The 15,498-nt window shown below is 46.9% G+C and overlaps 1 protein-coding gene across 1 annotated transcript in view; it reads right to left on the bottom strand.

Annotated features, from left to right (window-relative positions):
- The window catches only part of PLXNA4 (plexin A4), a 390,481-nt gene that overhangs the window by 42,086 nt on the left and 332,897 nt on the right, over window positions 1-15,498 (bottom strand). The window contains exons 16-20 of the mRNA XM_086886383.1: window positions 10,782-10,875; window positions 9,037-9,276; window positions 7,964-8,110; window positions 2,918-3,152; window positions 2,394-2,536 (exon numbers count right to left, since the gene is read on the bottom strand). Coding sequence (XP_086742509.1) covers window positions 2,394-2,536; window positions 2,918-3,152; window positions 7,964-8,110; window positions 9,037-9,276; window positions 10,782-10,875 — 859 coding nt within the window. The remainder of the gene's footprint in view (window positions 1-2,393; window positions 2,537-2,917; window positions 3,153-7,963; window positions 8,111-9,036; window positions 9,277-10,781; window positions 10,876-15,498) is intronic.

Here is a 15,498-nt window from a genome sequence, read left to right as displayed (position 1 = left end):
GTATTTCTCAGCTGTGAGAGGCTGATGAACTCATTTTAATATGGAACAATTCAGGACCTCAATGCTGGAGCCTGGGCTCCACAGAGGTCTTTTTGATCCTTCCAGCTCTAGGCAAATATGGAATCTAAATAGTGAACCCCAAACTCATCCCTCCAGTTGCTGAAGCTGTTCCAGCCCTTGAAAAATCTTTCTTGGAAGCTGGAGGGTCTCACCACAGAGCAACACTTGCCACCAAGGCATATATGAATTAATAACCACCCAAATCTGGCACTATAATACAAAATAAGTTGGCTTGCTTAAACAGCCAAGCAATGCAAGGCCCCTTATAGAGCCGTTACTTTTTCATTGTGGAAATTAGAGTTCTCAACTCTTTTTGCATCCAGTAAATAAATTACTTCCTAAATAGACTGAGACAACCAACAAACCACCACCACCCATCCTGCCAATAATTATTTTTAACTCACTTGCTTGAACATTTAATATTGTCTATCCCTGGGTTATTATGGAGAATTAAAACAAAATAACGAGAAAAGTATTTTGTGCTGCATCTGGAAGCAGTTAATTAGCAAATGAACTGGAAATAACTAAGACCTTCTCACAGTGGGATCTGTGCTGGGGCCTTTTGCAATAAATAGCAATTCCTTCTGGGTGCTACAGACAGGGGAGCAGAATGTGAGCTGCCTTCACGTTGGTAGACAAAGAGGTTGACACTGAGAGAGCTGGTGAAGCTTTAAAAAGGATTAAGGGAAAAAAAAACAACAAATGGAATGAAAGGAAGAAGAGATCAAAGGTGTTGGATTGAAACATTAGCTCAGTGTGTATCTACATAGGGGAGCATCCGTGCTACGGCCTCTGCAGGGGTCAGACGCTGTTCTGTGATCAGCTGGATGGGGTTAATGAATGTAGGGATTGAAATTGGCTGTGGGGATAATGGAAGTGTTTGTGTGTGCACACATGTGAGAGGGAGGTTCAGCACCCCTCGTTCCTCCTCGTTTGTTGGAGCTGCTCGTCCTGAGGGAAGGCAGCTAGACACCCCTCGACCTACACTCCCAATCTATGTGCTAGTTATGTGTAACTCAGCCTCCTACCCAGTCCCACAAGCCCTCCTTGCTGACAGATCAGGTTTTTAATGTCTCTCTCTCCACACAGTTGGATGAATTTTGGCTCTTTGGAATGGCAGGAGCAAAGCCGAGCAGGCATCTCTGATTACACAGCCAGCCAAGCGTGGGCCTGCCTGTGCCAGCTCCTGCTCCTCCTTCCTGCCAACCCAGCCCAGGCCTGGCCTCCAGCAATCTCCCAGGCCCATGCCAGAGCCTCTCTGGAGCTCAGAGCCTGCCAAAGGCTTTGCAGAGAGCTCAGCCAGCACCTTTGCCATGGTGTAGCTCCTGATTCTCCAGCCCAGATATTCCTAGAGCATTCCTGTCCATCTGCCAGAGCCTGGAGCTGATTTTAGCTCAGCAGACCTTACCTGGGCTCCCATCAAACTCCTGTCACCACTCAGGTAATACAGGCTCTTTGCAGACCCCAAGATTTGTGAACAATGTCTCACTGCACTCCCATCTCCCTCCAGAGGGTCAGGGTGGGTGAGGAGGGTTGGGCAGGGAATGGACACACAGACACTCTGGTTTTCTGATCTCACTTCAAGCCAGAATGCAGCAAAGGTGAACCTCCCTCAGTGACAGGGGGTTATTTTTATAGGGGTTGCCACAAAGAAAACCTGGCCTCTTAGTAGTGTGAGGGTCATGCAAAGCTGGATGACACAGGCAAACACGCTTCTCTGTCATACAACAGGTTTTCCTTGCTCTGCACAGCAGAAAATATTAAATTCAGTCTAAAACTCAAGCCACAGAAGGGTTAAGACCAATGAGAAGCTTAATTGAGTGGCCCTAATGCATATGGATTTATGAGTTGTCCAAATAAATGAGTGATCAGACAGAATTTAGGAAGTAACAAGTGACAAGATGAGAGGAAACGGCCTTAAAGTTGTGCCAGGGGAGATTTAGATTGGAAATTAGGAGAAATTTCTTCACTGAAAGGATGATCAACAAGCTGTCCAAGGGTGTTGTGGGATCACAATCCCTAGAAGTTTTCAAAAAGTGTGGATCTCACAGGAGGGGACATGTTTTAGTGATGGAATTGGCAGCAATGGGCTGATGATTGGAATTGATGATCTGAGAGGTCTACTGCAGCCTAAATGATTTTATGATCTAACAGCAAATATTTCCCCTTTCATCCCAGATTTTTAGTGAGGACTTGTTTGACCCCTTGTAGGACACAGCATAATCAAGCCATCACATGCTTGATGTGTGCATCACTGGCACAGCATCTCTGGAATTCAGGACTGAACAGGTAGGCATGAGAGGAGCTAGAAGCAGGAAACGTTGTTGCTTTACCTCCAAATCCCTCAGGACTGGATGATCTTCAATGCCAGGGAAAAGCACTCTCATGGTGTAGGTTCGGTAGTCAAGGAAAGGGATCCCAGCTCCATCCAGGTCACTCGTCAGCTCATGGATATCTGTCTGCAGCTCTGCAAAGGCTGGCACAAAACCAGAATAACTCAGGGAGCAGTGAAAATCCAGATCAGCCTCACCAGAATGGAAAAAGCCCCCGACCCTCATGAACAAGAATGAGAGGCAACATGTGGAGAGGAAGAAGGTGGAGAGAGCAGGGTCACCTTTCCCACAACACAGCCTTTCCCCAGGGACATGTGCCAAGGCTTTCTGTGGATTTTGAATTATCAAATCCAGTTAGAAGGGGGTGGAAAAAGTCTGGACTAAGGGAAAACAGGGAAAGTCAGCTCAGATCCCGGCTGGAGCCACACCCACAGGGTTCAGGTGGTATTTTGGCTCAAAGCTTTGTGACTGGGTGTCTCCCTTCTACCAACACTGACAGAGTCATGCTGCCTGCCTCACCCTACCTTCTTTGCACTCCAGGGCCACCCTGGACTCCAGGTTGTCCATCTGCATCTGCAGGCGCTTGAGGGTGAGGTCGCTCTCCCTGGACTTGCGCTTGTAGGCGATCAGCACGGCCACGATGAAGATGATGAGCAGCCCGCCGGCCACTGCAATGCTGACGATGGCTGGCAAGCTGAGAGGGCTGTCTGGGGAGATGTAGACCATCCCTGGAGAGAACTCCATCCCTCCTACACGAGCCTAGAGGGAAAGCAGCAAAGAGCTGCATTGAAACTGTCAAACAAGCAGGAAGGCAGAGGAACTCTGTCATCGTCCTGGCTGAGGGTGAGTGGTGACATCCCCTTGTCTCCCCAGACAAAAGGGGAAGTAGCTGGATATGGAACAGCCTCAAAACACTTGAAATGCCAGATAGAATCACCTCTGTTGGCAGTCACCTGGAGCCCAACCACAAAAGGACTTGTGGTGAGACAAGTCACCAGTCACAGTTTCTCCGTATCAGTTCGGATTTCATACTGGATTTTTCGTTCCCCATCCTGATGTGTTGTATGATGTCACCTAGTCCCAAAATACACACTGAACACAGAGCTCAAGGGATGGCCTGATGGGTCCTGACCCAGTGGGTACAGTGGGACTGCAGAAATCAATCACTATTTTCTTTTGACTCTCCCACCAGATAGAACTGTACTTGGAAGACTCTGGGATAGTGGCAAACCACCACAAACCCTACGAAGCCCAGCCCATTCTCTTTACAGCTCCTATCTTAGCCACACATCGTCAGGGTGACTGCAGATGTACACCTGTAGGAGCTGAACACAGCTTTTTGTTCTCCATGTACTTCCAGAGGTTCCCAGAGCTGCTTCCATCCTCTGGTTTTGGTTTTAATAACCAGAAAGAAACCCTGCAAGCACTCCTGCTGCAAGCCCAACAAAATGTTTTGCTGAAGCAAGTCCCTTAGAGCCTTTTTTTACAACCTGAACACCACTCCCAACAGGAATCCCACAGGATACCACCTGCTTCAGGCTACTACAAGGCTGTTCAAAGCTATTTGTAAAATAGGCAAAGCTTGAGAGGTGGAAGAAAAGCTCTGCTGACCTGCCTGAAGTATAAAAAGGCTTCTAGGGCTGTGTTGTGGTTTGGGAATGCTGCTTGTTGATCAGCAGAAAGCTGGGAAGATGCCATGCAAAGAGCTTGAAGGATGGTGAGCCCCATCTCTTCATCCCAGCTGAGATGTGGCACAGAGCGGCACAGCTGGCCCTGCACAAAGGGCAGACTCTTGCTGCCAGGCAGAAATGCACTCAAGACCCCAGGGCTGAGTGTTTCCTGCTCCCATTGCACCTGGGACCACCACAGTGTGGAATGAAACTGTTTTCTTCCTCCATTGTGAGGAGCTCTCCCTCACATTTCTCCCCCACACCCCAGCCTGGTGTTCAGCCTTGTCCTGCATCCCACTGGCTCTCAGATAATCTCCAGCCTGCCTGGACACTTGTTAATCCCAGGGCTTCCCACATCTCAGGCACCTCCTCAGGTTTCCTCTCTAGGCTGCAGGAGGAAGAAACTGGCTCAGCTGCAGCCAGCAGAAGAGACTGTGGAGCAGAATCATGAATTAATGAATTTTCCCAGGTGATCTCCACCCCAACCCTTTTTGGGAAATGAATCTCAGTGACCTTATCATCTCCTAGAAGTTATTCCAGTCCCAACTGCAGGCTCTACCACCAGGTGTAGGCTGCTCCTCAGTGGGTCCTGGCCAAAGAGACACAACTTACAACCCTTATGTCATGGACAAGACCAAAGTGAATGTCTGAAAGCAGCTAATTTCTATCCACAAGGCCCTCTCGTGCTGTTTTGGGATGGGGTTTAGAGAGATGAAATATTCATGATGAAAAACAAAACAAATCCTAAACTCATCTGTTCAGGTAATAGTTCCAGGATGGCCAATTGCTACCATGATGACACTGATGGCTTGTAGAGCATTTTCAGTGGCCAAAGAACTTCAGACACACAGCTGGGGATGCAGCAGTAATGAGTTTTCCCATCTATTTCAAGATACAAGATCCAACTCACTTATAAAACCTGAGGTTTGTTGTTGGAATGTGGCCTGCTCAACTGAGCAGGAAAATTGCCAAAATCACTTCCTAATCCATGTACTGGATGTTGTTCCCTTTTGCCCTAGACCACTGTCCCAAATCCTCCTAGCAAAATTTTCTCATAGCTCACACACTTTCCTTCCTGTCAGTGGATCAATAAATAGATTAATCCTTTCTCATTTTCTCTTTCTCCAAGCCCTGCAGTCAGATAAGTCCATTCAAGGAATATCAGACTAGACTCAAACAACCCCAATCCCAAATCCCAGTGCAGATCCATCCTCAAAGCTGGAAGAACAGCCCATCTCCATGGGTAGGATTTCTCTCACCAAATATTCCACGTGCACATCCAAGTTAGACACTGCAGCACGATTCCAGAGTCAACAAAGAGAAAAGCCACTTTCAGGATGTGATTTATGTGAGCTGCTTCTGACACCTTTGACTTTGGGATGAGACGTTTCATTCAGTGGAAGTTCCCATTTCTCTCCATTAATGATAAAGGGATCTAAGCTCCAAAAAGCAGGTGTTCAAAGTTAGGCCCAGTGTGTTCCCCTTTAAAGGTGGTTTCATCACTGGGAAGGTCTCACAACCCACAGGTGAAGCTGCCACGATCTGAGGGAATCTGGCTCTTGAAGAAGAAAGTCTACAAGGCTGCAGTGTTATTATGAGCTTTTAAAAGAAACAGAAGAAAATAGCCCTACTTTATTTCTTAATCCACCAAGTGGTTCTGGAGGAAGCTATTTTCACCTTCCAGGAGATTGACCATGAACCTACCAAACAACAACAATTTGGTCATTTTTAAAGACTATTAATCATGAATTTGTCGTAAATTACACTAAATGTTCTAAATGGGCTCTGTGTCAGAGCCTGGGTTTCTCCAACAAAGTCTTAGTGGCCACCTGTAGGAGTTTAGGAGTTCTGAAGGAGTGTCTTTCCTGGTGCAAATATGTCCTGGCCAAATAAAATTATCCCTCTAAGGGTGAGATGAATCATGCCCTGAACTTCAGCTGCTGCACTTGACCATCTCTCCATTCACTACACAGAACCTTTCATTATAGAGCAACCCTTCAGATGTATTCCACATCTTCCCTGCAGACCTTCTCTGGTGTAGCCACTCGTGGATCTTCCTCATATCTCTTTTCCTTGGAAAAAGCTTGCCTCTGAGTTTCAGTCAATCTTCTTTTTAGCCATCGCCCAGGCCTTTTATTTCTTTGCTATTTTTCTTCAAATACTTAGCTCTGTCATTGTGTAAAAGGCAGCTGAACCAGATCGAAAGCATGTTGACATCAGCGTGTGTCATTGCCACTGCTCCTTCACTTAGAAATAATCTCTGTGTTGCATCAGTTGATTCACTCCCATGGCTCCCTCTCAGCTCGTGGCCACCTCACTTTGCAAGAAAGGGTTTGTTCAACAATTTCCTCAAGGTCAGGCAGTAAATCTTTGGCAGAATCAGGAGGAGGAATAACTATCAGTTATCCTGGCCATCAAAGAGATGTTTATGTAAAACTTGGTCCCAGCCTGAGCAGCAGAGATGCTGTGCCAAGCTGGAGGAAGTATTTTCCAGCCCTGGTTCCAGATGCAAAGTCCATCCTTGAGCACCTCCATCACCTTCCCAGTTTCCTAGCAGTATCCCTTGTTTGACCAGCATCCTCTAAAAGGGATTGTTTTTTAATCTTTGGCTTCACTTAAACGGTCCCAGGCTGCAGGAGCACGGGACTCTTCTCAATTAGCACAGCCTGGCCAGATATCCATCGTCCTGGATCCCCAGGGGCTGATTATTGCTCACTGGGATTGAGTTTTGTCTCCCCAGGAGAGGCTTTGTCTGTTTCTGACTGACCATATGTTTAATCATATCCATGAAAATGACAGGGAACATTTATTGCTGCGCTCAAAAGCTTTGGTTTTCACACAGAGAAAATCTCTCACTTCATTACTGCTCCTCTTGGAGAGTCTTAATGTGCTTTGCAATGAGTCGAGGGTCACGGTGTATTTGCATGGCTGGAAAGGATTATTACCTCTATTTTCCAGATGACAAACTTTGGCACAGACAAGTTAAGTAGCCACTGCGAGGGATCCCAGCAGCAGCCACAAGCAAGACCCAAAATGACCATCATCAACTCTGCTTCCTAAAAGCTCCCAGAAAAATCTTTTTAGAGATCAAATTCTCTGAGTCTCATCCCACTGAAATAAATAAATTAATATGTGACAGCTACAGCTTTGGGAGGTGCAACAGAAAAACAGTTGTTCACAAGGAATGAGAAACACTGATGTCAGTTGTCAGCTTTTGTTGTTCCCACCCACAGCTCGGTACAGCTCCAGGGTGTTTGCTGATATGATGTTTATCAAGCACCAGCATCAAGGAATTCAAATTATTGAGAGGAAAATAAAAAAAAGGAGTAAATAAATAAACGGTGAGAGGAGAAGCTCCCTCACCAGGTAATCACCAGGTTCATTCTTCACAGGTTCCAGGAAGGATTTGAAGGAGCACATTAAGTTTTATAGAAGTCATAACTCTGAAGCCCAGTCACACTATTGTCCACATCCTGCTTTTTTTTTTTTTTCATTCCTCTCCTACATAAAGGCAAATTTTAGTCACCATCCTGTCAATAAAATGATGTGGACTGTGCTGAATTTAACAATTTCATGTAGGAACATGTTACACATGATCTCACATGAGCATCCCGGGTTCATGGAACAGCCCACAGAAAACCAGAAAAGAGGCAAACTCTCCTACTGGAGTTTGATCATGAAAGGTATCTCATTGTCCACAAAGATCTCCAGGTCACTTTTCCACTGTTCTACTTCTCCAAGCTACCCTTGATGAGAATATTATTCCCAAAAGGGGCCCTGACATTTCTGGGAAGGCAAAGAGTGATGGAACCCCCTTGGAGCACTCTGCCAGCCCTTCCGCTCTGCTGTGTCCTCCCAAGCCACCCAGGGAGCAGAGGCTGAGGGTCAGGCATCACTTACCATCACCTTGTGCCTCCCAATGAGGTTTGGGGACTCGCAGAGGAGCTGCACGTCTGACACGGTCACTGCACAGGGCTTCTCACCCACCAGAACGGTGTAGTTCAGCTTGGCATTGCCTCCTGCCACCGGTGGGATCAGATTCCTGCCCTGCACAGAAAGGAACATCACACCCCAAAATAGCCAAATAAACATCGGGAAGGAGTTTTCTTTCCCCCTCTGGGTCATTCCTGGGATACAAGTGTCGTTACTGCATTTGATAGGTGTGGATGGCTGATCCCTGATGCTGCTCCAGGCCAGGTTGAACGGATGAGGCTTGGAGCAACCTGGTCTAGTGGAAAGTGTCGCTGCCCATGGCAGGGGGTTGGAATGAGATGCTCTTTAAGGTCCCTTCCAACCTAAACATGATTCTATTATGACATTTGTAGCTCACCATTTGCTCACACAGAGAGGAAAAGCCAATTTAGGAGCTCATGCAGAGAACAGCATGAGTGGTTACAGACTCAAAGCCAGTCACAACAGCCTGTCCTGCTCCTCCCTCTCTGCAAGTGAATGAGAAATGTTCCCCCTAAGTCCTGCACAAAAAAAGCCTTCACTAAACTTAGACAAGTAAGTCAGAACCTTTTCCAAACATGAAAAAAGCATCTGCAAGTAAAATAACTTCTTTGCATATTCACCATGTAAAAATAGTGATACAGAAATGCTGCATCATAAAACTCCTTCTCTGCATTGCTGTGAAGTGGCAAAGGACTGGTTTGGGTTTGAACAAGGGTGAGAGGAAGCTCTTGAATTTACAAGAAGGGAAACAGAGTTGAGTCAGCCACATGGCAAGGGTAGAAGATCTCTGGTGTTCTCTGGTGAGCAGCAGTGGGTATAAATTTAGGCTGCACTCAAGAGTTTATAATTTTTAGTTGTGGGCAGTGCTTCATGGTGACTCAGGTATGGTTCCATAAGGGACAAGGAATGGAGGGAATTTCTGGGGTGCAATCAGGACAATTTATGGGGGTGCTGGCAGGCACAGGGAGGCAAGAGGCAGAATTTGTCCTTCCTCATCCACTCCTTGGTTCCCATCTCACCTTCAGGATGATGGGACTTCCAGGCTTCAGCTCCAGGATCCCTGAGGGATTGAAAACCTCAAAGATAGGGTTGGGATAGTAGGTGAAGTTGGTTTTGTTGAGGATCAGCAGGGACTGCACATTGTCAAGGATGAAGCCAAACTCCTCCGGGCGCTCAGCGAGCTCAGACTGGTGATTGGGGTCCACAGCCAGTGCTGGGGCCTGGCAGGTCATCTCTGTGCTGTTCTGCACCTCACAGTTCTGGGGAAAAAAAACCCAAAACAAGGAGTTTTTATGGGAAATAGGGACCCTGGCAGGTCATCTCTGTGCTGTTCTGCACCTCACAGTTCTGGGGAAAAAAAACCCAAAACAAGGAGTTTTTATGGGAAATAGGGACCCTGGCAGGTCATCTCTGTGCTGTTCTGCACCTCACAGTTCTGGGGAAAAAAAACCCAAAACAAGGAGTTTTTATGGGAAATAGGGACCCTGGCAGGTCATCTCTGTGCTGTTCTGCACCTCACAGTTCTGGGGAAAAAAAACCCAGAACAAGGGGTTTTTATGGGAAATAGGAACCCTGGCAGGTCATCTCTGTGCTGTTCTGCACCTCACAGTTCTGGGGAAAAAAAACCCAAAACAAGGTTTTTTTATGGGAAATAGGGACCCTGGCAGGTCATCTCTGTGCTGTTCTGCACCTCACAGTTCTGGGGAAAAAAAACCCAGAACAAGGGGTTTTTATGGGAAATAGGAACCCTGGCAGGTCATCTCTGTGCTGTTCTGCACCTCACAGTTCTGGGGAAAAAAAACCCAAAACAAGGGTTTTTTATGGGAAATAGGGACCCTGGCAGGTCATCTCTGTGCTGTTCTGCACCTCACAGCTCTGGGGAAAAAAAACCCAAAACAAGGAGTTTTTATGGGAAATAGGGACCCTGGCAGGTCATCTCTGTGCTGTTCTGCACCTCACAGCTCTGGGGAAAAAAAGCCCAGAACAAGGGGTTTTTATGGGAAATAGGGACCCTGGCAGGTCATCTCTGTGCTGTTCTGCACCTCACAGCTCTGGGGAAAGAAACCCAAAACAAGGGGTTTTTATGGGAAATGTCCTCATCCTTCCTGGTGGGCAGATGGTTCTCAGGGAGAGGAAGGAACAGACCTCCATGGTTATCCTGGGACAGGCTGGTGCTCCACTGCTTCCAAACATTCCCCACCACACAATCAAGGCTGGGGAGGGATTAGGAAAGCCTGGCTGAGGCGGGTGTGTGGAGCAGTTTGCACTTCAACAGGGCCTCCTGTGGCTCTTGAGAGAACTCAGGCTCTGTTGCCAGCATCAGCATCTTTCCCTGACTTTGTTTCCTTCTGGAAACAGAAGTTTCTTCCCTTATTTCTGGCACAGCACAGATTAGTGAAAACCTCGCTACCACCTTGCAATTAGGTCTCACACTCTGATTGTTTCTCCAAAAGTGTTTGTGCAGTGCATGCTCAGCTGTGCTCAGGATTCCAGTTTGGATATCAGGCTATCTGAAATGAACCCCAGCAAGCTGGAGAAGCAAAGACAAAGGTGAAGGTCTCAGAAGACCCTGAAGTTTGGTTACAGCCCTGCCAAAAACCTTCTTTTTTGTGTGTGTCCTTCAGGGATGAGAATATTTCTGGAAACAAATCATTTTGGGCTCTCTTTTTTGGGCTGAAATAGGAGATTTCAAGCTCCAGAGCTGCCAGCCAGCCCCTGTCCCCACCATGGCACATCCCCATCCCAGCTCTGCAGTCAAACTCACATTGACGTGCTCCTTTCCACCGTGCTTTGCCCGGATCTGAGGGTTTTGGATGAGGTCCAGGTGAGTTCCCCACACGGCAATGGGAGTGTTGCCACTGGAGGAGAAGAAATGGAATTAAAGAATGAACCCAGCTAATAAATGTCAGAACTCATCACACCAGGAATGGGTGATCTGTGCTCCTGAGTGCTGGTTGCAAACTGTCTGACTGCATCTTGTGGTCCTGTAGAGAGGGAAGGAAGAACAAAACAAATAATTTTTCACTCGTTCATAAATGGAGAAATAACTAAAGACAAATGCTTGCTAAAACTGCCGTGTCAGGGAGCCTCTGGGTGGTTCTCATTGTCAGGATTCAGCCATCACAAGCTTTGGGGATGAGAAGAACAGTGGAGATTTAACACAGGGTCTTTAAAATGGTCCACAGGCTGTATCTCCTATGTCCCCTCAGTCAGTCACAGAATTATAAAATATCCTGAGCTGGAATTCACAAGGATCATCCAGTCCAACTCCAGCTGCAGAGACACCCCAACAATCCCACCCCGTTCATCCCTGAGGGTGTTGTCCAAACACTCTTGGAGCTCTGGCAGCCTTGGGGCTGTGACCATTCCCTGGGGAGTTGTTCCAGTGCCCAACCCAAAAAGCCCTCACAGACACAATCTCATGGAAACAGCTCTTGAGGATTCTGGGCTGAGGTCTGTAGCCCCATATCTAACCTGAATGTGACAATGTCACTTCAGTGAACTCTTTGGTGCCACCAGGGAGCCCAGATCCACGGCAATTAGGGGAAATGGAGCCAAAGTCTTCAGCTTTGGTGTGCACCAGGCACTGGCCTGGTTTCCATGTGGTGGCCCAGCTAGACCAGGACCCAGCACGAGCAGAGATTCCCAGTCTCTGTGTCCCCTTGCTCAAAGGCTAATTTCCTGAGAAAGCCAACTCCCACAAGCCACAGCCCACAGGCATCTGGTGGATTTTCTCACTTTTATTGGAGATGCAGCTGGAGCCTTCCCCACTCCCTGCAGTCACAGCCACCACAAGGAAACAGCTCTCAGAAACACCCTTCTCTCCTTTCCCCTGCCCCTTCCAGCTGCAGCCAGCAGCTCTGGGACTTCAGGGAATGTAGGGGAAGGAGGAAGGAAACTGCAAAGGATCATTCCTGGGTTCCCAGGGTTGGCTCTGAACACCACATTAAGGAGAAGGGCTCACCACAGGCAGCTTTGGCCATCCCAAATTAAAGCAGCTCTGATCTATCAGGGTGAGCTCTGCTGATAGAGGTGGAGCCAGAGTGATCCAGGAAAGGAGAAGACTTACCCAAGAAAGTAAAACCTTCACTTGTCAGGGCTCACACAGCCAGGACAGGATGAGGAAATGTCATCAGCAGACAGCCCCATCTCTGAGGGGCTGCCAGGGTGAGCAGTGCTCTCAGCAGTTTCAGCACCTGCCTCTATAACTCCCTTTGGAAACTGTCCAGGATGCACTTTATTTCCTGCTGGGAAGGGGAGGCCACGTGGAAATCAATGGGATTGTGAAAAGAAAGCTCAGAATCCCTTTCCTGCCTCCAGGTAAAGCTGCACACACAGGAAAGGGGAAGCACGTGCATTATAAATGAGAATACACCAGAGAATAAACACCTTGTGAGGAAGAAGGCAACAAATCTCCCCCGTTTCTGACCTTTGTTTTCAGTGTTCCTCATTTATCTTCCATTATTTATCAGCTGGGGAGGCAGGAATGAATGCAAACACCCACAGAATAGCTGTCAGGTTTGGGTGAGCTCTGCCCCTGCCCCTCCAGTGGCATCCACGTTGATGAACCAAAGAGTTTGGGTTTATCCAAAGAGAACTGGCACAACCACATCTCTCAGCAGATACCCAGGAGATACTCCTGGGACACTTCTCTGGGAGGCTCCTCATGGTCTTTCACTCAAGGACTGGTCCATGGTTAGGGCAACATTTGACCTTGAGTTTTGCAGAGTATCTCAAGTTTTTTCTCTCTGAAATCAGCTATCAGCTATGGTTGGAAATTGCTAATGGGAAATTTTACAGGGCAAACCCACATTTTTCTGTTTCCACAAGATCTGGATGAGTTTTTTTGAATGCACAAGGGATCCTGCTGAAGTCACACATCTGTTTACAAGAGACCTTCTCTGCCTTGCAGAAAAAAATACCCTCTCCCCAAAATTCAGTTTCCCTGCAAAGATTCCTGACACCATCCAGGGAGAGCTCATTCTTCAAAACCCAGAAGTGTATAAACCAAATTATTCTTTCTCCACTGCCCAGAGTCTTCTCAGTTTTGGCTGTGAGCCTTAGTATTAGTAATAAAAACAATATTTTTATTGCTATTATTGCATTATTCATTAATAATTAAATCATTATTTCATTACTAATTACTAATATAATTAATCTCTGATGATTCAAACTAGAAGGGATTTTATATCTCTACTTGGCTCAAAGTTTTACTTGTTCCACAAAAATCCAATGTGTGAACACACCTACAGGTATGTGTGTCTATATAAACACAAATCCTTTTATTTAATCAAACCAAATCCGTGCACACAGTTTTAAACCCACGTGTCAAAAATCCTCTGTTTGGGTTGGAATCTGAGCTTGCAGGCTCAGACCACAGGTAATAAACACAGCCACAGCACCTGACCAGAGAGAGGGAAAGAAAAAAGGTAAAGCAGGTTTTTGTTTGCTGAAGACTTAAAATCACCCCCAAACCATCTCTGGCTTGAAAACAAAGTAAATAAAACTGTTTTTTGCCTTGAAAATCACCAGCCATTGGCATTTGTGGCTGCTTCTGGATGGTCAGCCAGGTGGGAGCAAAGCCTAGAGACCTGCTGCTGCCTAGCAAAATAACAGAGGTGCCAAAAGCTCTCAGAATTTAACTGGTTATTGCCCCAACAGACCCTGACTATCATTTTCTGCCTGCAGACTCAGGTAATTGCTGGATGTAACTCAAATCAAACCCAGATCAAAAGTATTAATGCAGCCTCATAACATTTTTACTTGCCAGCCCAGCGTGAGTCTTTTTGGTTTTTTTGTGTTTTTTTGGCTATGGAAGTAAATTAGCAGTAATCTTTTCTTTATTGTCTTGAAAAACAGCCCTTGAAAAGGTTTTAAGCCAGGCTTGGTACATTCATTCACTGGTTTTGCAAAGCTGGTTTAGTGGCAATCATCTCTTGCTGGGAACAGCTCAGCCTTGCAGTTACAGCACCAAAAACCGCCCCTGACACCCTGAACTCTGGGTAATCCTGGATATTCCATCTTCTCCAGGGCTGTGCACCTTTGGAGTGGCTCAAAAGTGGTTAAGGAGGAGGATGAAACTGGGTAGGTTTGGTTAAAATGGGGCGTCTGTTAATGCTCAAGTTGATGCTCCCTGGTTTCAGATGAGGAAAGCAAAGGGGAGAGGTTGTACCCAAAAATGTTCCATCATTGGAAATGCTCAAATCATCCCCAGAAGTGTGCAAAAGCTGTGTGGATGTGTCACCTGGGGACACATTTGGGTGGTGAACATGTCAGTGCTGGGTTAAGAATTGGAGTCAATTATCTCAGAGGTCTTTTCCAGCCTTAATAATTCCATGAGAGGTGAGACAAGTGCAGTCCCAGCCATCCATCCTAGCAGCTACACACCCCACAGATAATCTAGTACCCCCTAAACAAGCACCTCACCCTTATTTCCATTATTCTGGGATTTGGGAATGGGGGATCCCATCCATCCAGCACCTCCAGGCTGGCCAAAACTTTGCTTACACCTGAGGCATCTCCTTGGCTGCTCCTTCACCTCTGTCTGGCAGCTTCAGCAGAGAAACCAAGGAGCAAGCAGGCTGTGAAGAGCTCCTCACCTTGCAGCCACACCTGAGGCCAGGTGGAGGAAGGTCCCTGTGCTGCAGCTTTTCCAGGGGATATTCGGGAATTCACTCTCCTAGGCTGTCAATCTTGCACCTTTTAAGCAGCACTGAACTCACTCTATAAGGGAGTAAAGGGATTTCTCATTTCACTGATAACCTGGAGTCTGACTGAAAATAAAAGCCCCAAATGGAAAATCCTGACACTAAAGCTTCGAGCCCAACGTGCAAAGACTCAATCTGGCTAAACCAGTAAATTCCCTCACGGTAATTAAAGGCACTAATTGATTTGTGAAAACATCTTTGGGATGGGAGCTCAACTGGGGGGATTTACAAGCCCTGCTCCTAATCCCCAGGGACTCCAATCAGTCCAGTTTGACAGGGGAGCAGAGAGCTGCCATGGATGAATGAGGGGAGACTAAGATTTCTTATTTTGTATCTTTTCAAGGAAATACCAGAGCATTTAATGACCAATTTCTCCCTTTCTGAGTCCATTTCTCCAGGCTTCTGAGAGTTTGGGTATCACTTTGATGCCTTCCCCAACCAGGGCAAACGCTGCTCTCAGGCACCTTCATGTGAACCCTGTGAATTCACCAAAGCAGCATCAAGGGGGTGAAGAGAAAAAGGTATTCCTAACGAGGAGAAAGGCTCTTGGATAGGGCAGGGAGCAGGGCTCCTGGTGTGTTTCATCTCGAGACAGAGCCCTGGGGCTTTTAGGCACCATGGCCAAACAGGGAGTGCTTAGTCCTGAGGCATCGAGTCCATGAAGGCTGTGGGAAATGTAGGAATTTCAAGTCCATGAAGGCTGTGGGAAATGTAGGAATTTCAAGTCCATGAAGGCTGTGGGAAATGTAGGAATTTCAAGTCCATGAAGGCTGT

This window comes from Cyanistes caeruleus, chromosome 4 (genome assembly GCF_971803275.1).
Source record: "Cyanistes caeruleus chromosome 4, bCyaCae1.hap1.1, whole genome shotgun sequence".
NCBI lineage: Eukaryota > Metazoa > Chordata > Aves > Passeriformes > Paridae > Cyanistes > Cyanistes caeruleus.
This window is presented reverse-complemented; position numbering and strand designations above follow the sequence as displayed.